Genomic DNA, 25,725 nt, shown 5'->3' on the forward strand with positions numbered 1-25,725 from the left:
AAACTGTAACTTGACTGGTGGGTGGAGGCCTACAACCCTGAGGTGGTAACTGGATAATTCGTTTTTAGTTCATGTTCCGGCTTTATGTTGAATCATGGCGGTGTTTTATCAGTCGGCCACTACAGGCTGCGCAACTTGAAAATGTTGCAGGTTACATCTTTCATTCACTAATCTACAGTTTGACCAGCATCACCGACCATCCCACCATGCTCACCCGCTCTCTGGAGTGTTGGCATCAAACACACACACACACACACACACACACACACACACACACACACACACACACACCCCCCGAGGTCAGCAGCCCGCTGGCAGACACACACACACACACACAGTCGACAGCTGGAGGCTACTGTTAGCTGAGCTGTAGTTTCACCGTTTTTGAGAAATGGAAAAATAACAAACACAATCTAATGATGGTAGCATCAACATGGAATTACCTACACACACACACACACTGTCATTGTGTATTTATGTGTGTATGCGTGTGTATTTGCGTACGTTTCTTTGTACATATGAATGCACCTTTATGTGTCCATATACATGTCCCCGTGTTCTTTTTTATTATGTATGTGTGTATATTTGCTGTCCTTTTGTGCATGTGTCTGTGAGGACATGATGTACACTCTGTGCTCAGACATGTGTTACTGTGTGCGACTGTACAGTGTGTGTACGCTCACCCTATGGCTGTGCCTCTTAACTCTTTCCGGCCCATGCGTCAGAGGATTAGGAATTGAATCTGAGCTTTGAGTGCCGTTATAATCTTGCCTTCAAGAGGACGGACGGTGCTTTAGATAGAATATACGCCGATGCAGCTCCTGCAACATCTTCGGCACGTCAGGCGATGCAGGAGGGTCTTTAATGCAGAGCCCAAAGTTGAGAAACCTGTGTTTGTGTGATGTTCTTTATGTGTATTTGTGTGTGATCACAGCTCAATCACATGATGCATCACATTGCCCGGTCTGTCTCCATACCCGCTCTCTTTCACTTCCTCTATTCTACATGGTCTCTCTCTCTCTCTCTCTCTCTGTGTGTGTGTCTCTCCGTCTCTCCTCTTCCATTCCCTCTCTCAATTTGTAAATCTCTCGTTTCTCTCTTCCTCTTTTACTGTATGATCTCTTTCTTGGCATTTTATAACATCTCTCGCTCTTTCAGCTTTCTGTCTTTTGCTCCCAGTTCACTTATTTATTCCCTCTTTTCTCACTGTGTCAAATCAGATAACCCCGCCCCTCTGGTTTTTCTTTTTTCTGTCTCGGTCTCTCCCTCTTTCTCATCTCGCTCACTGTTTGAGAAGAAAAAACTGAACGCTGAATGTTGGCAAAGACTGAATCATTGTTTTTATTAACTTTTTTTTCCATCTTAATTTAAATCAGCAGTTTTCTTTTTTTATATTTTTATTTTGGAAAAGCATTCATTCACAGTACATAGTTACTGTATTACTACAAATGGCATTGTGTAACTCAGAACAAGAAAAAGGAAATTTTAAGGCATCTCACTCTTCCAAAGGTTTTTCTTTTCTAACATTAATCCAAGTTTTAAACACCTGAAGCAGTGTAAGCCGAATCTGTATCTAAGTATAATAGAAAATAAGAAGTAAAATGAATAAGGAGTGAACTGATAAGTGTCATAGTGCAACACAGGATTCAATATATTTCCCACTTCTTATCTAAATCTTAATGCAGATTTATGTTGTTCTGTCCTTCTTTAAGAACTTAAAGCAGGTTAAACTGCAGAGAAGAGCTCGTACGTTTGCATTCAAGTCAAATGTGCTCCTGATTTTTCATTTAACTGACAAATCCCTCTTTTTTTCTACTCTGCTTTTTCTCTTCCTCTCATCTCAATTTATAATGTCTGAATCACAGTGTCAGTACTTCCTAATCAGTGCATAAAACACTGTCTGCCAGGAAAGGGACTAATGTTATTATAGAGGTTAATAAAAACATACATTTTATAATCCAGACCCCCAACCAACAAGTTTATTCTGCTGTTGTTATACTTCAGATCCTTTACCGTGAACTCATAATCAGCAATCATCTCTGAAGGCAAACCTGCTGCGTGTTGAAAACACCCCCGCACACATATTAACTCTGCTACCTCGGTATGTTTACGGTAAACAAAGACGATCACGTGAAGGCCGTTTTTAGCCGCTGTATAACACCAGTGGTGTTGTTAGGGCTCAAATTTCTCCACATTCAGACACATTTCTGTATGCTGGAACATCTGAAACATGTTAAGAGTTCTTTTCTTCTTGGTCACGCCTGAAAATCATTTATTATCAGCAAACATACAGCATGTTAGGGTTGAGCTCAGCTCTATAATGCAAAAATGCAGAAAAAAGCTGACTGACTTCTTGGGATTCTCAGGAAAGCCGGTTTTCTGAAATCTTACCAGTGTCTCAAAACAAAGATCCCATTACATTATTCAAGATTACACCTGTGGTTCTTAAACTTTCAGCTTGTGACCTTTCCCAAAAAATAATTGTAGTAATTGTTGACCCCAGAGTTAATTTCTTTACTATTTCAGGTGTTTCTCATCAGTCCTGTTAAACACTTAGTGGTGAGACAAAGTTGCACACGCAGCTTCTACAGTGCTCAGTTTATTTTCAGAGAATATTACACTGGAGATCACATTTATTTTTCACTGGAGACATTTCACTTGCCTGAACACAGAGTTTATTTGCCCTGAGTTCGTGTTAATGTCGAGTCCAGTGGCAGGAAGCGATGCTACCAGGTAGAGTGCACTCAGTGAGAGTGGGTAGATTTTCAGATTTTCTTTGGTTGATTACAGCTTTAGTGTCTAATTGAAGCCTCTTGTCAAGTTTTAGATGACAAGATGACAAGATGAGTTGGTAGATGTTCCTCCAAAGAGACCAAACCCTCCAAACTTCTCAAACTGTTTCATTTGTTCAAGACCCAAAGAGGTAAAATACACACAAAACGTTGAGTTAAAAGTGCAAAAATTAAGTACAGATGCGTGAGGCAGAACTTTGCTCTCTTTTTTGGTTTATCTAAAATATCCGAGATACGGGCGATAGGTGATGTCATTGAGAGCCTGCATCTGTGTCATAGCGATATCTGAGTTCCTGCCAAAACACCCGTCCAACCAACAGTGAGCATTGAATGTGAGTGCTTGGATTGGCTGTCATAGATTTCAGTCAGGGCAGAAAAGCCCCTTTTGGTTAATTTAATAACTCATTAAAATATCGAACTTATAAAAACAAACACTGGGACAAACATCAGGGTGATTAGAAATACCTTCAGTGACAGAAACAGTCTTTGGAAAAATGTATTTCGCGTGTACTTTGCAGTTTGGCCTAAGGACCTATACTACGGGGGGGGGGGATCGAGGTTGAATAACCTCACTTTGAGGGAGCTGTCATGTCGTCCATCCTTATTTACAGTCTAGGTTGGTAACCACAGAATTGCCTAATAAAATATAAATGAAATAAAACTGCAGTAGCTCCCCCTTCACATTGCTGTTGTAACAGCAAAATACTTCTTATGCACTAATGCATCTTTAATAACAATCAGTGTAATATTTGGTAATATAATTTTCTTTTGTACTTTTACTTTTGGTACATTTTGTGCGTTTACTTAAATTAGAGGCTGAGAGCAGGACATCAGTTCATGAATATTGAGTATTTTCTGCATTGTGGTATTTATACTTACTCTCTCTGTCTCTCTGTGTTTGTCTGCAGTACACAGGTCCGATCCCGGCCGAGCGAGGGGGCGAGCTGGCCATGGGGGGGGGTCGCAGTGAGACCTCAGCACTGAGTGGGACGGGAGGGGGGCGGGGCATGACCACTACCCAGAATTCCCAGCGGCCCAACGCCTGCTGCTTCTGCTGGTGCTGCTGTTGCAGCTGCTCATGGTAGGACACACACACACACACACACACACACACACACACTGCATTTACACAGACAAATACACACAAACCAACACATGTGCAGCTCTTATGTAAGCAAACACACACTGGCAGAGCGGCTCTCTGGAAGGACTGCGGCCTGTTAACACAGCAGTTAAAGACATGATACACAGCTGCCTTATCAGTGCTGCAGTAAACTTAATGTCTGTGAAGCTCGACGTGACTTCACAACTTTGTGATTCTGTCAGTTAAATTTCAGCAGTGTGTCAGCAAGACTTGTAATCTGTGAGTTTGTGTGTGTGTGTGTGTGTGTGTGTTTGTACTTCCTGTATGTATTGCTAAAATGTATATGAACCCTGCAGTGAGTAATAGCACTGAAATATGGCCTCCTGCAGCAGATGCATGCATTGCACACAGGTTTTTAGTTGTTTCATTGTCTCCTCCGTCTCTTTAATGATTCGAAGACTATTGCTGTGCAGTCATTAAAGTAAAAATCATCGTGTTTCTGTTCTCGTGATCACAAGGTGCAGACAGTTTGCAGTTGAAAAAACTTCACTGGATCATAAAATAGTCTAATGTTGCTCAACAGTAGCGGCTTGCTGAATTTTGAAGATGTTTTATCTCGTCTCCGTTTGCAACCATCTCTACCGGCCTCAGAGACTTGCATGACGAAACATAAGCAGACCAAAGTGACCAATCGCAGTTTCTGTGGTTTCCACTTAGCATGCCTTCAGCCACCCAAGTATTGACACATCCTTTCATTATGAGGTGCAGGTCAGCTTCAGTGGAGCCTTTAGTGTTTGGAGATCTTTGTTTGTGGGCTACAAAAGATTTAGTTTGACATTCATCTGTGAAAATTATTCTCTGATGATACGAGGACATTTACTTTTGGGAAATGTTGTCTTTTGATGCAAAAAAAGTTTTGAATATTTTTAAACGTGTAGTGAGCCAGTCCAAAACTGTGGTAGACTAATCTGAGTTACCCTCCGGAGCCGTTTGGTTTTTAATCCCAGTGTGCGTGCACAAAGACTTAAGCTTGTTTTATGATTGTTTTATGAGAAATGTAGTGCCAAACGAAAAGGCTGTGTGACAGCGAGGTAAAGCGGTGAAATACTCTAAATATAACGTCCGCTGATGCTGATTTTTTTTAGGTGGGCACTGTTTTAAAGTTGCTAAAGTATGTTTTGATATCAACCTCTGTGGGATGCGCACCCTGTCTGTTTCTGCAAACTCTGAGTGCGCCAGCCGGCAGCCACTGTATGTAATACACTGACTATACATTAGCATCTCATACAGCCCCACTTCAAAAATCCCAAAATATCACTTTAAGGCAGCTGGGAGGGTCCGCATAGCCAAAGTGACCTCAGAGCATCACATACGCCCCGACGCCGGGGTCCCTTGGAACAAGTTTTCTTTTTGCCGTGCAAACTCTGACATTTTCTAGCTACGCAGACGCAGATGGACATGAGGTTTTGATACACTGCCCCCCTCCAGTTTGAGAAAATTTTGGTGTACCACAAGGAGAAACCCAGAAGGCCCAAACCTTTCCTCTGCACGATTCTGTGTCAGCTCATGTCCGTGTGACCGTCCGTGCAGAAAGCATAACTGAGGTTTCATACTCACCGGACAGACCTGCTCACAGTCACACACACACACACACACACACACACACTGAGTCTGCAGACGTTAGTCAGACAGTAGCTGCGCAGTGATTAGGTCTCTATAGTTCCCACAGTGGAACTCATTATTTATAGGTCTCTCTGTTACACACACACACACACACACACACACACACACACTCTGAAGGTGTAGACGCCTGTAGCTGCTGCTGTACCCTGCTGTTAACATAACTGTGGTTAGTGTTGTCATTAAATGGGGTAGTAGGTGATTGTACATGTGTTTATAGTTGTGAGAGCAATTACTCTTCTGTGAGCTGTGGTTTTGTGTGTGTGTGTGTGTGTGTGTGTGTGTGTGTGTGTGTGTGTGTGTGTGTGTGTGTGTGTGTGTGTGTGTGAGAGCACTTTTACCTTGTCAGTCTCACCATCAGGAATGAAGAGGAGAGACGGAGACGGAGAAGGAGGAAGAGAATATCACAGGACACCAAGATGGAAACCATACCAAACTGTGAAGCTTGGTGAGTCTGCAGCGCAAACACACACTTGTTTAGTTTGGTTTCAAGTTTGTAAAAACAAAAAATTCTAAAGTTTTTGTCAGTTAGGCAAGTGTTTTTTTAATTTTATTTTAAGGATAACATTTCAAATATTTCTTATATTTTCTTTTTAACATTTGCCTTTCATTTACAACCATCTAAAAGTTCATAGCTGTAATGTTCATTATACTGCAGAAAATAATATTTTTGGATGAATGTAAAATACTAATAATACATTGGCTGCAAATGTCCCTACAGTCAGCAAAAACTGCATGTTTTCTCTTTTTCGATTATCATTTTTTTTTGTATATGTAGCAGCATGCATGTAGCACAAATATCCATGAGCTTACATTTAGTATGTGTGTTATGTTAAATATGTTGGCATATCCAATGGGGGCATTTAGCATGTTTAAATTAAGACCTCTGAGTCACTGGTGGTGGTAGATCGGTCATAAGGATTCATCCTCTGGGGACGATGAAGTCACACGTCTCAGATTTTCTTTCGCTGTGTATTAAGGATCAAATTTAGTAAACTTTGATCACTGCTTTAACCCAATATATTAGGAGGATAGAGCAGGGAGTAGATGTGTACCGTAAGCTGTCTTAGCTCTGTTAAATTAAAAAAAAATATGTTGGAGCCAGGCAAGCTGATCGCCAACATAAATAATTATAGAGATTTCTACTGTGATCTAACTGAGGTTGGATTACTAAACAGACACGTCAAGGCGTAGTGAAACGAGATTTTGACATGATTTTTTTGTCACAATATTTTTTCACTTGCACTGACGTTGCAATTCAGTCATTAAAAAATACAAGGACTTGAATGAATACTTACCGTTTTGTTGACAAAATTAATACGGTCTCCTCTTCAGCACCAAACCCACAACGGAAGAGATGCGGATGTGGTCTCAGTCCTTCGACAAGCTGATGAGGAACCCGGCGGGTCGGAATGTTTTTCGGGAGTTCCTGCGGACGGAGTACAGCGAGGAGAACATGCTGTTCTGGCTGGCCTGCGAAGACCTCAAACAAGAAATCAACAAGACCGCCATTGAGGAGAAAGCTCGCTCCATTTACGAGGATTACATTTCCATATTGTCGCCAAAAGAGGTAAGACGGCTGTTGCTTTACTGTGGTTACATCGCTGTTAGTAACAACACTGTTTGAAGGACATTTTTTTAATCTTTTAAGTTTATTTTGATTTCGTGATGTAGCTCAAAATGCTCTCTGGCAGCTAAAATATCAATTCTTGAATGTTCCTTGAATGCACCAACTACGTTCTGCCTATTTCGGCCACATCGCAGTCTAGAGATCACTTCCCCTTTTGAATTCTAGTCAGTAAACTAAAAGAGACTTCCTTCTTTACTATATTTGTGGGGGGGAGTCCCTAGAAGGCTTCAAACTGTTTTTAGAGATGAAGATTTCAGGCTTTTGTCATTGTTTAAATTCCATGAGATTACCGCTAGTTAATCACTTCAGGATGTTGACATCAGGCGGACGTTGCTCGAAGTCTTTTCCTTTGTCTCAGAAATAAGCTGAATTTAATTTGGGGAATTATGATGTTTTCTAAACATTTTATTATGTGAGTTTGGGATGATGAATTTTCTTTTCCATTGTGGCGTCATTTTTTTTCCGCTCACAGCCAGTTAGTTTCTCCATCTGTCCAACATTTTGATTCACAACAGAATCTAAACAGCCACATCCATCACATGTTCTGTATGGATATTTATGGTCCCCAGAGCTCAATAGCAGGTGAAAATGTTTTGGAAAATGGAAAACGTTATGAAATGTACTGATGATGCTCCTGCTCCTCAGCAAACTCCACTGTTTGTCATTTTATGTGTGTCCTTATTTTATAATTCTGTGTCCCCTGTCCAAATTTGACCGTTTTTGCAGTCCGTGACTGCAGCACAGGCATTAGTTGTTTTTTTTCTGCGACAGCAGTTTTACTCGTGGGTAGATAATGATCTGTTGATCTGGATCCGGTCAGAGCTGATCAGATCGATGTATGACAGGCGAGTTAAGGCAAACTTATACACCCTTTGCAATAAAAGGTTCAGTTTCACTTTCACTGTGCCTGATGTTCCACTGCTCTGTCTGTGTCCAGAGTGCTTCCTGCACTCTGAGAGTGCGGTGTAATTGTGGTTAATTTTACTTTGAAAGGCCGTCACTCGTTAACTGGTAACTAAATGGCACATTTTTAAGAAAATAATAAGGTGTGAATTATCATACAGCCTTTCCTTTTAGTTGACGCGTCATTGAATAAGTGAGCTTTAGCGCTGCATTTCAAAGGTCTGTCCATTTAGAGGTGGTGAAATTTTGATGTTTTATGATGTAAACGTCTTGACTTTTATTTTATTTTCAGTTGGCTTTTCTGACATACAGCTAGCCTGCTGTGTTATCATGTAAAACTCATGCCAGCTGCCCAGCCTCCGTTCTCTACTGTCCTCAGCTGCTCTGCTGTGCACACCACCCTGGAAGGGTGGGAGCTAACAATAGCTTGCTAATGGAGGTGCACATTAGCCAATTAGCTGGTAACACCATCTCGGTGGCAGAATGCATTGCTGCAGGAACATTATATACATACACCCCCTTCCCCTCTGCTCGCCATAGTGAGTAAGCGGCATAATTTTGCATCGTTAACTGTTAGCAGTGCTGTGCTTATACTGCTAATGGCAGTTCATAGAGAGCTAACAGAAATAAATCAACAATGCTAAAGGGGGTTTTACAGCTCAAAATGGAGCTGCTTACTCACCGGGGCAACCTGGGGCGGTGACTGGAGGACGGGCACAATGTTTCCACACCAACGTTGTTGGGTCTGCATGACATTATTTGCGGTAATTAGCTGCGCTGTAAAGCTCGCTAGCTCCTACCAGACTGGGGTTGGATGCATTGCAGTAAACTGTAAAGTAGCAAAGTTAACCTAGAGACTGATGTGTAACGGGTAAAAAATAGTTTTAGCGGTGAACCGGTTAACAGTTAAGCATCGACATCCCTAGTAGTGAATATCTGTAAGGTATTTATATTTCAACAGTGCTCCTAATGAACAGTCCAGCTTTAAAAATCTAAAATCAGTACATGGCAGCTGACTTTTTAGTAAATAAATTATGTTTGGGAAATCCTGAGACCAAAAGATAAATTAAACATTGTGATTGGCAAATAATTAATAAAATTAGAATGAAACAATTGCTAGCTTCAGCTCTACATCAATATTATTCATTTCATTCATTTTTAAATTAAATCTCTCTGCTGCATATTTTGTAAATTTTGTTGCCTGCTGCATACACGTTTTGATTCATCAGCTGTTTTCACATGCGCAGTGATATAGCAATACCACAGCAATACCACCTTAAGAAATGTGAATCCTGCTGATGGACCAAGTGATATTGTTATTGATAAACTTAGACACACACACTGTTTTTCTGTCGAGACATGGACAAAGTATTGTCTGTGACTGACTGTGTGTGTGTGTGTGTGTATGTATGTATGTATGTGTGTGTGTGTGTTTGTGTGTGTGTGTGTGTGTGTTTGTGTGTGTGTGTGTCTAACAGTGGCTGCTTTATTTAGTATGAGCGCTGGAGGCTTTGCTTGTCAGGCTCCATCACCAATGTGTGTGCATGCATGCATGCATGTGTGTGTGTTGGCATGTTTAGACACTGGTGTGTTTGTAAGTGCAGTTGTCTGCATGTGTGTTAGTGTGTGCGCGTACAGTGTGTTTACAGGAAGCTATAAATTGCTGCTCCGATCACCTTTTGGCAATAGAGGCTTTTTTATAAACACATACACACACACACACACACACACACACACACACACACATACACTAAGATACAGAGATACCTAGACGTGTAAGTTTGGCAGAGAAAATGCGTGCCTGGCTGTCTGTCTGCATGTCTGACCTTGGTAGGATGCCTATCCCTCTTTCCGTGTGTGTGTGTGTGTGTGTGTGTGTGTGTGTGTGTGTGTGTGTGTGTGTGTGTGTGTGTGTGTGTGTGTGTGTGTGTGTGTGTGTGTGTGTGTGTGTGTGTGTGTCTTTCCTAAATAAGAGCAGAGTGAAAACATAAGAGAAAGCTTGTCGTTCTATAAATATCTGCTGGTGCTGTGACTGAGGGGCCACTGTGAGTGTGTGTGTGTGTGTGTGTGTGTGTGTGTGTGTGTGTGTGTGTGTGTGTGTTCCAGTGCTGGTAACAGTATGTATTTATGGCTCTATGGAAGTTAAAGTTAATGACAAAACTACACAGCCCGAAACAACTTTACACTTCAGCCTGTGAAGTGTGAGCCAGTGTGAGGTCTGAGTGAATATGGATCACTCTTCGCCGGTGTCTCCGCTGATGTTTTCGAATGTCCGCTCCGTCCTCATTCTCCGCTGGTGTCTCCGAATGTCCGCTCCACTCTCATTCTCTGCTGGTGTCTTCGCTGGTGGACGTGGTTTGAGTTCAGGTGTAGTGAGTTATGCTGAGAGAATAAACTGATATCTGACGTTTGATTCTTTCCACCAACAAGCAGAAAAACATGTAAATATGCAGAGATCACAACAATTCAAGATGACATGAAAAGATGAGGGGGGAATATATAAAATATAAAAATGAAATTGATTCTGCTCTTGAAAATGACTCTCTTTTAGAAAAATGCGATTTTCCAGCTTTTTGTCTGAAATGTTGTTTTTTCAATGAAAATGCACATATTAAAATTCATCTGTACTCACCACATCTCAGCCTTTCATACCCTCAGTTAGTGAAAAACAAACTAAAAGAAGTTATCGGTTATTGGTATCTTATAGGCCACAAGAAGCTGGAAATCATCGGTTTATCGGTATCGGTTGAAATAATCATTATCGTGCATCACTGGTTATGATATCTTCAAAGAGAACCTTTAAGCTTGACAGAAATAGTGATTTGATGTATATCGTGATATATATCGATATCGACTAATATGAAAAAAACTATTGTGATAAGACTTTTTTCCATATCGCCCAGGCCTAGTTGCCTTTAATAAATTTCACCGTGGGATTGTGTTATTCACGTGCCCACCGGCTAACAAAACTTTTTAGTTGTGGCAGCTTACCACAAATAAATGAATGTGTGGGAAACCCTGAGACCAAAAGATGTGACTCACCACCTCTAGATATAGTGTTTCGAAATAAAGCTCAAAAGCTCAATGTGGGAATGCAGTGCCAGACTAAAAATAAAAAAAGGCCTCTTGTGTTTTACATCTTTTTATTTTTCTTAAAAAATAACTTGGACATTACCAGTTAATGGGTGTGTGTTCTTTGACAGCAAAATTAACCAACATTGACATTTCTAGTTCAAACAATCATCTACTTTGTCTATATAAAACCTGAATAATCGAGTTAGATGTGAAAACATGCTGTTTATCCCTCTCTCTTTGCTGTTGCTGGCCGGCTGTTTACAGTCCTGTAACATTGTCCCCAATACTCAGAGTTGTTTCTCAGCTCAGTTCCTACTTCCACCAGTAGAGACTGACCTCTAGTGGTGCCTGATGTGCACTGCATACAATATATCCTCATTGCAGCCTCTCCAGTATGACGTTAATAGAAAGATGAGCGTCTGGTAAGCCATAAAACCAAGATTCGGCTTTTGTTGTCTTCTTTCTTCAGTAAACTAAACTGAATTTCCCTGCAGGTGAGTCTGGACGCCCGGGTTCGAGAGGTGATCAACAGGAAGATGCAGGACCCAACGCCTCACGCGTTCGAAGACGCCCAGCTACAGATCTACACGCTGATGCACAGGGACTCCTACCCACGATTCCTCTCCTCCAGCATCTACAAGTCGCTCTTACACGGCGGCTCGCGTACCTCCTCCGAATCCTAGTCCCAAATCTCCTCCTCTGATCCCGCACTCACGGGATCGATGCCAGATCATTTCATCACTCCTCCAGCACCCTCCTCCCGGTACAAAACTCCTCCTTAGTTCACTTCTCCGAATCCCAAATCGCTCCGATTACTGCCAAGACCTTCTTCTCATATCTTCTTTATTTTTCTACTTCATATCATCAATTTTTTGTCCTGTTGCCAAGACGCCCCTCCTCTCCTCTCTGTCCTCCTCTTGTCTCCCCCCTCCAGTTGACTTATGACTTCTGCATTCCTCTTTTTGTCTCTTTGTTTTCATTAAATCTTCCTTTCACCCTTTTTTCTTTATTTAGTCTCCTCCGTTCCATTCTTTTTCACTCCAAAAATTCAGGCAGTTTACAACATAAAATAACGTAATTGATTAAAAATAGTTGCCTGGTAATAATTGCATAAACAACAATATCTCTAAGTGTTAACCCTAACCATTTTATACCTATAAATACTAAAAAAGTCCATAATTTGATATTTTAAGAATGGTAAAGCCTCTGAAAAACCATCATTGGACATAAGATTAAATTCAACCATTTTAATCAACAATTTCTTATTTTTTATACATTTATACATGGGCCAATATTGTGTTTTTTAACATGTAATAACTTGAACATTTTTAAACAGTTCAACAACAAATCTTGAAGGAGTAGTGGGTAGGATTTAGGAAAATCTATTGGCAAAAATGGTATATGATTATATATATATATATATATATATATATATATATATGGAAAATGATATACTTAACTATGTTTTCATGGGTGTATAATCTCTTGAAACGGGGGAACCTTGTGTTTTTGTTAGCTACATAGGGAATAGAGTAGCGAAGGGATGACGTATCTTTGTCGGCCAACCCTGAAGTTAGCATCGCACCGGTTCCCTCGTTAAAAACCTGATGGGATTTTTGAATGGGAATTTCGATTATTGCCAGAAATAAGCTCTGTGACGAACACCAGTTTATGATACTTACAGGTTTTGTTCAACACGATAATCTTCACAGATGAACTTCACTTTGTGTGTTTTGAAGCATAAATGAAATCGCCGGAAACAAAAAGTTGTCGTTAGGCTATAAACGAACTACATTGTGGTCGCACGACCTAAACGTCACAACTACAAACACTGTGAAAACACGTTAAAACACGATTGAAAAATATTATTAACCGATAAATCTACATGTTTGAGCGATTGTTGCTGTAAAGCTGTAAAGGCGGCGAGTTGGTTGAATGAATTTCTTTTTCGGTGTGATAACGTCTTGTGTCAAACAAATACTGTAGTCCGATTTAGCCACTTGTTAGCAACCGCCTTTTTTAAGACGAGTAAAACCTTTAAAGTTCAAAAATCGGGTTTCTACGGACGTATTTTCTGTTGCAAAACAAAGCGTCTAAATATAGTTAGAAAACCCATTTAAAAAACCCAGAGACTTTGAGACGAGGGAACCAGAAGTGCAAAAATGCTGACGGACTTCCTCGTTTTAGGACTCATTTCTTCACCACTCTATGGGTCCTCATTCGAGGAGTCGGCCATATTCCTCCACTATGTGTCTACAGTAGCCCAGAAAGGACAAACCAAACAAAGGCTCTAGATTTGGCCTTTACGTTGAAATGTAGGTCCTACTACTATATGTTGGTTAACACATTATGACCAAAATCTATATGAAGCAGGGCGTACAGTTAGAGATGATGAATCAGTCAGGCTGTATTTAAGAAATCTGCTGGTGTCAGTTTGAGTTTAAGCCTCCATCCTGTCTTGTAAATCCTAAATCTTTTTCTACCTTCAGACCTCCTCTCCTCCCTCATTACCTCACGTTTTTCCGTTTTTCACCTCGAACACTCCTAAACAGAGAAGAAAGCGATCTGGCTGCTGAAGTATTTCTTTGGGATATGTGTGATGCACATGATTACCTGGGAGATTTTAATGCATTTCAAGGGGAGACATATTCACCGGTGCCATGGAGTCTTAGAGGACTTTGACCAATTTGCTCCTCGTGACCGTCCAATCACCTTTAAGAGCCAATTAAAGGTGGATGTCGCCGCCCACCTCATCACCTTGTTTTACATCCTGCGGTTCTCTACTTTGAGAATGACAGAAAGGCAAAAGAAATAGATGGATGCTGTCTCCCTCCTTCTCTTTCTCTCTTTCTTTTCTCTCTTTCAACTGGAAAACACAGGGTGCTCTCTCCATCCCCCGCCAATGGCAAAAAAAGTTCTTATTTTGTTGTTTATTTATCCACTCTTGTTTGCTGGATCAATCATTTCACTCCTGTGATAAACAAACGGACGAATGGATGGATGTCACTTCCTTCCGACTACTGATTTACAAACAGACGAGACGTCTATTTTTTAAGAGAAAACTATATGGAACATTTTAATTATATTGATTTTTGGTTTTTTGTTTTGTTTGGTTTATCCCACTCTCTTCTCCTTCCTGGATTTTTTTTTTTTGCAAGAAGAGGAGATTTCCTCTGAGACTGTACTGATCCCCACCCGACACAACACCACACACACACCACACACACCACACACACACCACACACACACCACACACAGGTGCAATAAAACACTGGAGTTTGGAAAAACACACACAAACAAGCATACATTTACAAAATTTGTGTTACTATACTTCAGGGGAGCTTTCTTACTTCCCCGTCCAAACCGTCAGCCCTCAGCTAGATGTATTTGTAGTTCCCACAAATCTACAAAAGCTACCATATCAGAATTTTATTACCGTGGCATCGCCAAACCAATTTGTAATTACGCATTACTTGAGTTTGATTTCCAAGAGATGTTACTAACAGACGAAGATCTTGGATGCAGTTGAATAGCTCTGCAACCAACCAGAGCGCCGAAATCTGACGTGGGGCTGACCAACAGCCAGGGGTAAACTCCGGACTACAGCGTGCAGAGCTGAGCTGTGGTGACGTAGCATCGATGTGTGTGTCAACCCTTTTGTTGCCTTTTTTATCATCAAAATTTGAAAATAGTTTTTCAGCAGAAAGCTCCACATCAGTTGCAGGCGACCTGGTTGGAGAATGCCTCAGTGGCACTTCTCTTTACTAAGCTAGGTTTATGCCGTCGTGACTGGCTCGACGGTTGTGTGAGCCAAAAAAGACATCACGTATTTTGCACAAAGCGAAGACTCTGAAAGTTGACGCTCATCATAACACAGCCGCCTAGTGTTTGCGTTTGACTTTCTCGTCGCTCGATATTTTGACGGACAGTGTTGTTAAGATTCCCTCATGATCTGATTTTGCCCGACACATGAATTTAGGCTGCCGCTGGGTAAAACGTTATCAGTATTTGCTGCTTTTCCTTCATCCTGCAGTTTAAAGTTAAGTTTTAATGGTCAAGAAGGACAAAAGAAGATAAAGTATTCTTTTTTCTCTTCAGATCCTCAAATTTGAAATCTAGATGTCAAAGTTGTCCTTAAAAGTATAGTAATGCAAATATATACACATACTGTACACACACACACACACACACACACACACACACACACACACCAGGGTGGCCTACCTGGGCACTGCTGCTGCTGACCTCTGCCTCTGTGACCTCTCACCTTTGACCTCACCACTGTCTGTCGCCCACTCGGAAGCCTGCTCCTGATTGGCTGCAGGGGGCTGCTGGGCTGAACTGTGGTTGGTCGATTCAGGAAGGGGGGTGGGAGGAAATCCCAGGTGCAAAAAAAATATATATAGATATATTAATGAAAAATAACTAATAAAAATTCTATATAGAAAAAAAAGATGTTATGTGAGATGAGATGCTTACACCCAGTGCTTCATGGGAAATGTAGTTTGAGGAAAACAAATGTTTGTAGTTGTCTGCGGAGGCAGAAACAACAGATTTTAAAAAAAGAGATGCCTCGGTCTTTACCAGACTGGTCGCTCAGAATGCATTTATCTTAGTATTGTTAATGTTATTTATTTTATATTTTGTTAAAACTGTGATTTTAATTGTACATATATAAACGGAAACCCTTGAACATCCAACGAGAAGTTGCTTCATTTGTTCAGTGTTTGTGTATAAGTAGGTTTTATTTTGAGTTATCATAAAAATGCAGTTTTCCCAGCTCAACAAAAAGTTAAAGACAGAATAATTATGTTGTTTTACAACTTGTGTCTTACTTTTATAACCAAACTAATACTGGATTTTTGAGGTGAATATCGATATTAGAGAGCTTAAAAAAAATCTGATATTTATCAGCCAAAAGATTTCTGCTTCTATGACAAAAATGAATAACATAAACAGTCTTGAGACAATATTTTTTCGGTAGATGAGCCCGTTCTAATTCCCAGGTCGTCAGATACTTTGTCACGGACTTCAGCGTGTGCTGAGCGTAATATGTAGACGTGGAAGTCCGCTGCAAAGCAGCAATATGTAATGACTTGTGGCGATGAGAATGTGTTGGCTTTTCTTGTCCTTTGTGAAACTAAGTCAGTGCTGCTTTAATGTGGCGTGACGTCCGTCTTTAACGTACTTCCCTCACTATTGTGAGGTACTTGCTTCACAAGACTGATGGTTTTTACGTATTTGGAAGCTTATCTTTTTAATTGCATTTTGGTGATTTGTCTGCATGCTAACTGCAGTGAAATGAAAGGAAAAGTTTTCAATTTCTAAGTATTTAAAAGTTTGAATTTAAGCAAATTGATGTGATTTCTCACAAACTGCAAAAAATGTACATTTAGAAAATTACTTAAAAAAAACTAGGGAAAAATTTCAAGAGAAAAAAACAGAAAAACTAAATTTGTAATTATCATAATTTAGATGTTAGTTTTTTTGTTTATTTTTTTCTATTAATTTTCAGGTATTTTTCTTCTAAATAATTCCTTTCTAACTTCTGGGTCATTTTTTTGTTGCTATTTGCCTTCTTCTCTTTTTTTTTTTTTTTGGCAGAAATCAGGTTTAAAAGGGTTCAGCTTTAGGATCCCTGTATACCGACACAAACACAGTTCTCACTCAGGTGGTTGTGATCTGCATGATTGAGAGTCAGTCTCAAGCTGGACTAATCAGCGCTGAGCTGAACGACACTGACGCTCCCATGTGGTGGACAGAGTGTGCCTCAGCGGAAAGAAAACAGAAACACAAGATAAATGTTTTAAAGGCATATATCATTTAAAAACAGAGATAAAATGTTTTTAAAAAATGCCGGTATAATATAATGTTTCTAGTTTCTTTTCATGCTCTGTTCTACATGTGGGATCATGATTGATCCAGCTCCAGATTGACTCCCAATCATGCAGATCACAATCACCTGTGATGAGTGTGTGAGTCTACATAAACAGCCTGTCCTGCTTTGTTCTGCTTATTTGACGCTGCTGCTGCTGCTGCTCAAACACTTATTTATTATTTTTATTAATTATTTTGCACATTTAGAACCGCTGAGAGCTTTTAAAACAGATCTTTAGTTTTCTTCCTGAACTGCAAGTGAACATGAACTGAGCAGAGACAAACAGAGCTGTTTGTGTTGATGGTCCCAACACTCAGTTCCTAAAGGAAACCAACACACACACCCACAACCTGTGAAACACTTGATTTGTGTGTGTGTGTGTGTGTGTGTGTGTGTGTGTGTGTGTGTGTGTGTGTGTGTGTGTGTGTGTGTGTGTGTGTGTGTGTGTGTGTGTGTGTGTGTGTGTGTGTGTGTGTGTGTGTGTGTGTGTGTGTGTGTGTGTGTGTGTGTGTGTGTGTCTGGTCTTTTTCCACAGTTCACTGTAACTCGATATGTTTGTGTTTGGCAGAAATTCTTTGTGTGACACAGACACATACATGCCGACATATATATGAAGTATATGTTGACACACGCTGCCTCACGCCTCCATATCCTCAAACAAACACAGACTCCCACACTCACTGACAGTTCCTTATCGGTCCAGGTTTTTTTCCATGCACTCCACTTTTTAGTTTTCAGTTGATGAACCCTGATAATCACTTCTTCTGCACATCACTCTTTCAAAACTGCGGTTTCTTGTCAACATGCAGATGGCTCTGTTTTAGCTCTTTACTGCTTCAAAGTTTCCTGAACTTAAACATTTAAGGCCCTTTCAACAGATACAAATTTTTCTAAGAAAGGATGTTTGAACCCTCAGTTTTAATAAATAAATCTGCGCCCTCGACCTTTGTTTTACAAAATATCTTGCTCCACACTCGACTGCAAAAACACCTCCAAACGCTCACTGGCTTCAGCTGTCTGCAGCACTCTACCTCATCACAAAGGCAGCAAAGTGTAGCATTACAGAGTTCCCAGAGTCGCTCTGACGCCGCTCCCAGAGTGCGGTGCTCTGGATAACCGAACAGATCCATCCAGCGCTCCGCATTTACCAGTTGTCAAAAATTTGGCCTGAAGCTAACTTCTGATCATTTTGTAGGGTTAGGATTAGGGTTTTTATTTTGCATGGGTTAGGGTTAGGGTTAGGGTTAGGGTTAGGGTTAGACCTCAAACTACATATTAAGAAAGTTTTTTGTGATTCGAGTTTCTGGAGGCTTTTTATCTCCACACAACATGAAATTCGAACATATTCTGTTACACATTTAACATTTGGTCAACCCGATTTTTATTCAAACCAAAGTTGATCGTCCGTCAAACAAAAGAGACTTTTCTGACATCGTTTAGACGTCCGCTGTCAGCTGGGAATGATGGCAGCTAGTTAAATGTTTGTAAAACAGAATTTTTCTTTAATTTATGGTCAAATTATCAGCTTTTATTTTCCTTGACTTCGTCTTTCAGGGATGATTTCTCACTCCGACCATGCTGCAAACCAGATCTGGTCAAAATCAGACTCAGAGAGAACTGCACGGTCAGTTTGTAACCTGTTTGGTAGTTCACTAAGTAACCACTTCACTGTCAGATCCAGCTGCTCTGCGTTCTGTCTGAAACACCACTGCAGTCTCTCTCCTCCATCGCTCTCTCCTCCATCGCTCTCTCCTCCATCGCTCTCTCCTCCATCGCTCTCTCCTCCATCGCTCTCTCCTCCATCGCTCTCTCCCTCCATCGCTCTCTCCTCCATCTCTCTCTCGCTTGCTCATGTATGGAAAGAGCTCAGCGGTGTTTCCACAACAAACACAACAGGAGCTTTCTCTGCTCGGCTTTCTCACCACTTTTCATTACCTCTGTCAACATGCTCGCGCCGCCAGCGTCAGTCTGAAAACCGACACAGAGACTCTGGTTTACGCTTGAGTCTGTAGTGATTTATGAATTCAGAATCAGTAAAGGTGACACTCAGCGCGCTGTTATCATCAACAGAGATCATATTTATATTTTCTCTGAGTTTGACTCGAAGTAAGAGTTGAAAGTGTCTGATTCAACTTTAACTCTGTGATGTTGCAGGAATATTCCCATCATAAAGTTTATATTTATAGTTATATTATAAATATTTATAATAAGATTATAAATATAAAAGGCATATTAATGTGTAAATAAAAGGTTAATGAAACCTGCCCTAAAATTCTGATTTTAAAATCATGTGGATCTTGTGTCACTGTCGTAATATACGCAAACAAAACTCAAAATCTTCAAAGTTTATCCTATTAAATGGCAGGTTTTTGGGGTTTTTTTGCCGTGGCAGCAATGCAATTTAAAAAAATTAATTTCTGCAAAGAAAACAGTTCTTTTAATATAAGAAAATCTGCAACCAGATCCAAATCTCTGATGCAAATATTGATTTCATGAATCGCGTCATTAACCCTTCAGACCCTGGATTGACCTCAGTTGTGTTGTGCTGCGTTCAGACGATTTTCACTAGACTTTAAACCTCTGAAACCTTCATTTGTTTAGAAAGACAATGAGCAACTTGGAAAGAAAATTGCAAATAAATAAATAAAAGGTGACTAACTGTATATATAGTTCTTAAAATTCTATATTCAAATTGTGTTCCATCAAAAAAAATTTTTTGTTTTCACACTTTAAGGTAATGTTCTTGTCTCTGTTTTTAAAACGCTTTTTATTTGCTTTTTTTGAGGAAATTTTCTTGTAACGTTTTTATTAATTTTGCTCTTTTTTGGGGCCATTTCTTTTTAAGTTGCTCAGTGCTTTCTTGCCATGTTTCTGAAAGAAATCAAACCTATTTGCTCAGGTTTTAAAGGGGTTAATACACCAGATGATAAACTTTATTGTTTTAAGTACACACAAAAAACCCACAAACGATCCATTATCTATGAATGTGAAAGAATTATGTCCAAGACATGTCCTCTAAGACAAATAATTAAGATATATTGCTTACTAATGAAACCCGACAAGCCAGAAAGAAAAGAAACTTCAGTTATTGTGTTTTTGATCCAAGAGCAACTTTATTAGAAATGTTAAAGGCAAAATACTGTGGCTGCACAACATGGCAAAGAAAGGCACATCTGCTGTTTCCACAAGGCCTTAATGTGATTTCAATCCGTCTCAAAGCAAAAAAAATACTCTTCAGTGCTCCGTACAAAACAAAAGAAACTTATAGACAACATGAAACTCGCATAATTTTCTCCAAATATTTTACAGCTTTTACTTTATATATATATATATATTTATATATATTTATATATATATATATATATATAGTGAAAAAATATACAAAACAAAAAACTAGATTTTTTAAATCAAAATTCAATTTACTTTAGTCAGTTTGCTTCATGATAGAATAACACACACACACACGCGCACACACACACACACACACACACACACACACACACACACACGTCCTCTACAACAGAACTGAAAGAAAAACAGAAACATGGCGATTAAAGATTCATCAATGAAAACTCACACAACAATTTAAGAATGTGCGTCATGTTTGTCAGAATCTCCTAAAATTTTGTCCAAACTTTTAAACGTTTGAAAGATTTCCGAGGTCAAAGAGGTCAAAAAACGTAATTTTTATTTCCTAAACTGAATTATTTTGTTTGAAAATGTCGGAGCGCCCTGCCGTGTTTTACATTCTCAGCGCGCTGAAACAAAAACACACACAAACCATCGGCTTCTCAAATTAGTGGCTTCACCTTGACCCAGAGCCAGGAGCCAAATACGGGAGGGAGGGAGGGAGGGGGAAAACGACAGCAGGAGGGGGGAGTATGAATGTGGAGAGGAAAGGTGAGGAGTGAGACGGGGGGAGGGAGGAGGGTGAAAAGGGCAGCGGGAAGGGAGGAGGTGTAAACAAGAGGAGGGGGAGGGAGGGTGAAATCTGAGGAAGGAGGGAGAAGAAAAGAGGGGAAGAAGTGAAGAAGGAAAAAAGAAAATAAAACAGAAAAAGCTGTGAAAGGAGAGAAGCAGGTGGGAGAGAAGAGGACATGAAAAGGTGAACGAAGCAGCTGCACTGCAGGAGAAATAAAGCGTCTGGTCTCTGCTGCCATCTCGTGGTGAAAGTCTGTTATTGACATTCAGCGCCATTATTTTAACCCTTAAAGCCCTGTTGAAATATGAAGCTGTTTAACTCTTGTAGCCTCGTGCACGTCTACCTCAGTAATCATTTCCTGTGTATCCCAGAGTGCCTTTCAACATAAAAGTGTTGAACTTTTGATTAAGAAAGTTCACATTTTATTTAATAGATGTGTTTAGACAGCAACCTGTATACCCTTATTCTATAGATTGAGTTTATTTTACTTTTTTAATTTGATATATTTCGGGACGTTATTATATTTGTAGGTCCATTTGATTTGTTACAGGTTTGAAAGATTCTGTTGTTTTATTCGTTTTTTGGTTATTTATACGGCTAATCTCATTGAGACACGTGTCTAGTTCTTACAACATACAGCATCTTTTTATTTCTTTTACCTATTTTTTTTTAAATTTTTTTATTTGTGGTTTTATTGCGTCTGTTGTTGTTTTCTGTCTGTTTCTTTGTATAATTTTATATTGACATTTTATGTCTTGCATCACACATTATTTGTTCCCTGGTTGTAATTTGTTCCTGCCTCGGCTACTTTCATCCACTGTTGTATCGCCATCTACTGCGAGGCAAAGTAACACGAGTACAGTAGGTCTAGAAAAAAGTATTTATATTTACGTAGTTAATTTTTTAAAATTTGTTGTCATGTCTGATGTTTGTTGTCAAATGAACTCTGTAGATGGACTGCTTGATGAGTATCAGTGATTTACTGAAACAGCATTGTATACGAATTATTCTGTCCAAAACTTTTGAGTCCATATAAGCCGTCTCCGCTGTATTTAATATAAAATATATAAAAAATATTTATTTATAAAAACATTTATTTATTTTTTTACCTTCCATCGGTGGCCGCAGCTGTTACACACCACGAAGGTGGTCATGGGCTCATCGGCACTGCGGATCTGCACCTGTAACACACCAAACATGATGCATTCACATCGAAACTACACACACGCTTCTGTGTGTGTGTGTGTGTGTGTGTGTGTGTACCTGTGTGTACGAGCAGCTCTTTCCGTGACACTTGTTGCAGATGAACATGTCCGTCTCGGTTCCTCCGACCTTCGACAGCTGATGCTCTCTGATGGACTCTTTAGTCAGAGCCTCTCTCATCTGCTTCAGCTCTGCACTCGCCATCTCCTGCACGCGCGCGCGCGCACACACACACACACACACACACACACACACACACACACACACACACGTGTCAAACTCTAAATCAGGCCCTTTGGCTCAAACAGCCTCTTAACTCTCATCATGCCTGACCTCAGCGGTCATGGAGGCGATGCGTTGAGCCGAGATGTTTCCACAGAGGACGTTGCGGCGCAGTTCAGGATTCTTCTGGTCCTTGAGGTTGGAGATTCGGCTTCGTAGACGAGTTTTATATTTTATATCCGTCGACTTAAACTCCTGGAAGATCTGTGGGCGCGACGAGCAGTCAAGGGCTGAAACCCACTACGGCTGACGGCACATACAGAATCCAACATTCATAACATCAGGAGACGGAAAGCTTTTAATCTGAGTGTCGTTTGTACGTTGATGTGAATGAGGTGAACAAGATGTCGAACCAGAACGCAGACGGAGTCACACTGTGTTGATCTAAGGGAGCGAAACACGCCCTGTCGGCAAACTCAGATTAAGATCTTTCATTCAGGTGTGAAATCCTGTCGTGTTTGTTCACGTGTGTTTGTTCACGTGTGTGTGTGTGTGTGTGTGTGTGTGGTTAAAGCTGTTGATGACAGAAAAGGATATCCTCTTCAATTTGTGCCGCGAGGTGCTCACAGTCGACTCCGATGCTTTTGTGGTCGTCTGGAAAACACACAAATGTTTGTTTAGCTTTCTGCAAATTAAACGCTTTATATCGTGTGAGATTCCACCTCTTCGATTCTCATCATGACGAGTTTAAGAAGAGAAATTTTAAGATTTTACAGTGCACTTAAAAAAAAAATAAATAAAATTCTACATCCTGTGTTTGAGCATTATTAAGACTTTTGAAAAATATATTTAAGCCATTTTAATACCAATTAAGGCTTTATTTTTAGATTAATTTAATCATTTTAAGATTTTTTAAAAGGTTTTCACGCTCTCAGTGTATGTTTGAGCCGCCACAGTCAGTGACTTTGAGCAGACAGTTTATTTTTTAAAGAGTATTTTCTCACCATCAGTCTGCAGCGCGGCCACCAGCAGCTCTCGGCACTTGTTCCGCACGCTGTCGGTGGTGACGGGGGGAGGGGGGAAGGAAGTGACCCGAGGGGGGAGGGTCGCGGTGGTGAGGGAGGTGGGCGTGGTGGGCGTGGTGGGGGCGTCGCCGGACTTCTTACTGCCGAGTAAGAGAAGGAAAAACATGAAAAAGTTAGTTTTGGAGTGAGACAAATGCGACAAAATTCCACTTTAAATCCTCTTCTGTCAATAAAAGCGCCGTGACGTGAGAAAAACAAACTTTCACAAACCGTCACCGTGCGACAGACCTTTTCTCGCTGCTGCCCGAGTCCTTGGAGGTGGACGATGACCTCACCGGAGAGGCCTCCTTCTTCTTCTCCTCCGACTTCCCCTCTGAACCGTCTGCAGACACAAAACACGATGAGCTCGAGCCGAAAAGACTCATCTGTGGCTCACAGTATGATGACGCCACCGGCTGATTCACGAACATGTTGATAAATGAGTTGTTCTAACGCGTGAGGAGCCGAACTTTCTCCTGACGGTCGTGAGCTGAGACTCGAATGAGTCCGTTTCTCATGGAGGCAGAAGAACAGCTCAGACGAGGACTCACCCAGCAGTTTCTTCCAGGACTTGATGAGAGCTTTGGCCAGAGTCTGAACTTCTTCATCTGAGCTGTGTTTCCTCACCGCGTTCACCGACATCCCGACTCTGGTCGACTGAGCAGGAGGGACGAATAAAAACCACGAAAAACTGGTATGAGGTTCATGAGTTCCTCTTTAAAAATTTAAACTTCACCTGAAAGAAATTTTCATCCCCAAGAAATCAAAAACTTGAACTTTAGAGTTTGTTTTCATGTATTTGGTGGAGGTTGTGACCAAAACAAAAAAATCTGTTTTATTTTAATGATTGCCGATAAATGAATTAAAAAGTTTGCATATTGTCTGCAAAACATGCAAACAAATGTCAGCATGGGAGGACCTGCTACTCTAAAACCTCAGGGAGATATTTTGATTTATTCATTTTTTATTGGAATTTTCATTGAACTTTATTTTAAAAAATGTTTCTGGGAATTTTACACATATGCAAAAAGACATTTAAACAAAGTTCTGTGTCAGAGTTTTCTTATATTCCAAATCCTACATTTCGACAAATATTTTCATTGTTTTTGTAAATGCATATCGGTTCCAAATATCAGTTATCGCTGGCATTAAGTACTATTAAGCGGTATGTGTACTGGCCCTGAATACTGGTCAAACCCTGATGCAGAGGGACAGAGTTTATTACCTGCAGGGTTTCCAGAGACATCTTGATGTTCTTGAGTTCCCGCAGCAGGTCCAGAGCTCCGTCCTGCACACAGAACAACAGGCGAACCTTCACATCACCGTCTCACCCAGAACGCCTCGCTGGTCATATTTTAATATTCAGTGCAGAAAAAGGTAAATAGTTATCAGCAAATGAAGGGAACTTTTTAGTGAGATAACTTTTTAAAAATTTTTATTTTGCAACGAAAGAAGTGACTTAAAAATTAGCAGGAAATTCGTAAAAAGTACAAAAAAGTACCTGAAAATTAAAAAAAGAAAAAAGGAAGTTAAACAGGGCAAATAACACAAAGAAAAAAGTGCTTGAAATTACATTATTTTGTAACATGTTTTTAAACATGCAATTGTTATAATTATAAATATAGTTTTTTTTCTAGCAATTTGTCGAACATTTCTCCTCAAGTTGTTCACTGTCTGTTTTCCCATTTATTAAAAATTAAAAAGAAATTTGCAAGTGAAAAGGTTTAAATACCTAAAGCGTTTGAAAGCAGCACAACAAAGTGATGTCCAGGCTTCAAAGGGTTAACAAACTCTGCAGTGAGCTGACAAGATAATGAATTCAAGGTGCGGCTGATTTAATTGGCAGCTTCTTGACCAATAGCTGCACTGATTTACTGCCAAACTTTTTTTTTTCCTTCAAAAATCTCCCAAACCAGCAGCATCGGGATTTTTTCTGCGCGACATTAGAGCAGAAAAGTGGAAATGTTCGCGCAGAGTTTAAACGCAGCGGGTTTCCAGAAATTTCCCTCTCTCAGCAGTTAAAGGCACAGCTCATCACCTGATCGCGCGCTTTGTGCGGATGCAGCAACTGTGTCGCGCTCACCGTGTTTTTCTTGTGCACCATTTTATCCAGCTTTTTGGCGATGCGCTCCACTTCCTGGTTCTTCGGCATGTTGCGCGGCTTTCTGTCCGTCACTTGTCCTCCTGCGCGCGGTGTGAACCCCCCATGGATGGAGGAAAAACTCTGCCCGTGTCTCTCTGTCCTTGTCTTTACGCAGTCTGTCTGTCTCCT

The 25,725-nt window shown here is 40.4% G+C and overlaps 2 protein-coding genes across 6 annotated transcripts in view; one reads left to right on the plus strand and one right to left on the minus strand.

The window, feature by feature from the left end:
• Positions 1 to 15,864, plus strand: part of rgs19 (regulator of G protein signaling 19) — a 37,782-nt gene extending 21,918 nt beyond the window's left edge. For all 3 annotated transcript variants that reach the window (XM_042491625.2, XM_042491626.2, XM_042491627.2), the window contains 4 exons: positions 3,701 to 3,873; positions 5,918 to 6,004; positions 6,892 to 7,126; positions 11,659 to 15,864. In XM_042491625.2, coding sequence (XP_042347559.1) covers positions 3,701 to 3,873; positions 5,918 to 6,004; positions 6,892 to 7,126; positions 11,659 to 11,847 — 684 coding nt within the window. In that variant the 3' untranslated portion in view covers positions 11,848 to 15,864. The remainder of the gene's footprint in view (positions 1 to 3,700; positions 3,874 to 5,917; positions 6,005 to 6,891; positions 7,127 to 11,658) is intronic.
• A 4,263-nt stretch (positions 15,865 to 20,127) lies between these two features.
• Positions 20,128 to 25,670, minus strand: tcea2 (transcription elongation factor A (SII), 2). 3 transcript variants are annotated; one of them, XM_088081713.1, is made up of 10 exons: positions 25,186 to 25,325; positions 24,679 to 24,741; positions 24,005 to 24,110; positions 23,703 to 23,796; positions 23,394 to 23,554; positions 22,986 to 23,043; positions 22,501 to 22,654; positions 22,228 to 22,374; positions 22,074 to 22,145; positions 20,128 to 20,567 (listed from the first exon to the last, which is right to left on the minus strand). In XM_088081713.1, exons 2-10 carry the CDS (start codon positions 24,697 to 24,699, stop codon positions 20,481 to 20,483), a joined length of 900 nt encoding a protein of 299 aa, XP_087937839.1. In that variant the 5' UTR covers positions 24,700 to 24,741; positions 25,186 to 25,325; the 3' UTR covers positions 20,128 to 20,480. The 3 variants fall into 3 exon arrangements, with proteins under 3 accessions (XP_087937839.1, XP_087937836.1, XP_087937838.1); XM_088081710.1 differs by lacking the exon at positions 25,186 to 25,325 and adding an exon at positions 25,537 to 25,670 and having other exon boundaries at positions 20,129 to 20,567; XM_088081712.1 differs by lacking the exons at positions 20,128 to 20,567; positions 25,186 to 25,325 and adding an exon at positions 25,537 to 25,670 and having other exon boundaries at positions 22,062 to 22,145.
• Between the last annotated feature and the right edge of the window lie 55 nt (positions 25,671 to 25,725).

The sequence above is a fragment of the Plectropomus leopardus genome, chromosome 9 (assembly GCF_026936395.1).
Source record: "Plectropomus leopardus strain MGB_pleo_1.0 chromosome 9, ASM2693639v1, whole genome shotgun sequence".
In the NCBI taxonomy this organism is placed as follows: Eukaryota; Metazoa; Chordata; class Actinopteri; order Perciformes; family Serranidae; genus Plectropomus; species Plectropomus leopardus.

Bases quoted from the DNA above. Each gene is read 5' to 3' on its own strand.
- tcea2 (XM_088081710.1), bottom strand. From the start codon at position 25,605: ATGCCGAAGAACCAGGAAGTGGAGCGCATCGCCAAAAAGCTGGATAAA. The intron at 24,111-24,678 runs GTAATAAACTCT...CCTCCTGCTCAG, and splicing joins TGTCTCTGGAAACCCTGCAG to TCGACCAGAGTCGGGATGTC. The intron at 20,568-22,073 runs GTAAAAAAATAA...TTTTTCTTTCAG, and splicing joins GCTGCGGCCACCGATGGAAG to TTCTGTTGTAGAGGACGTGT.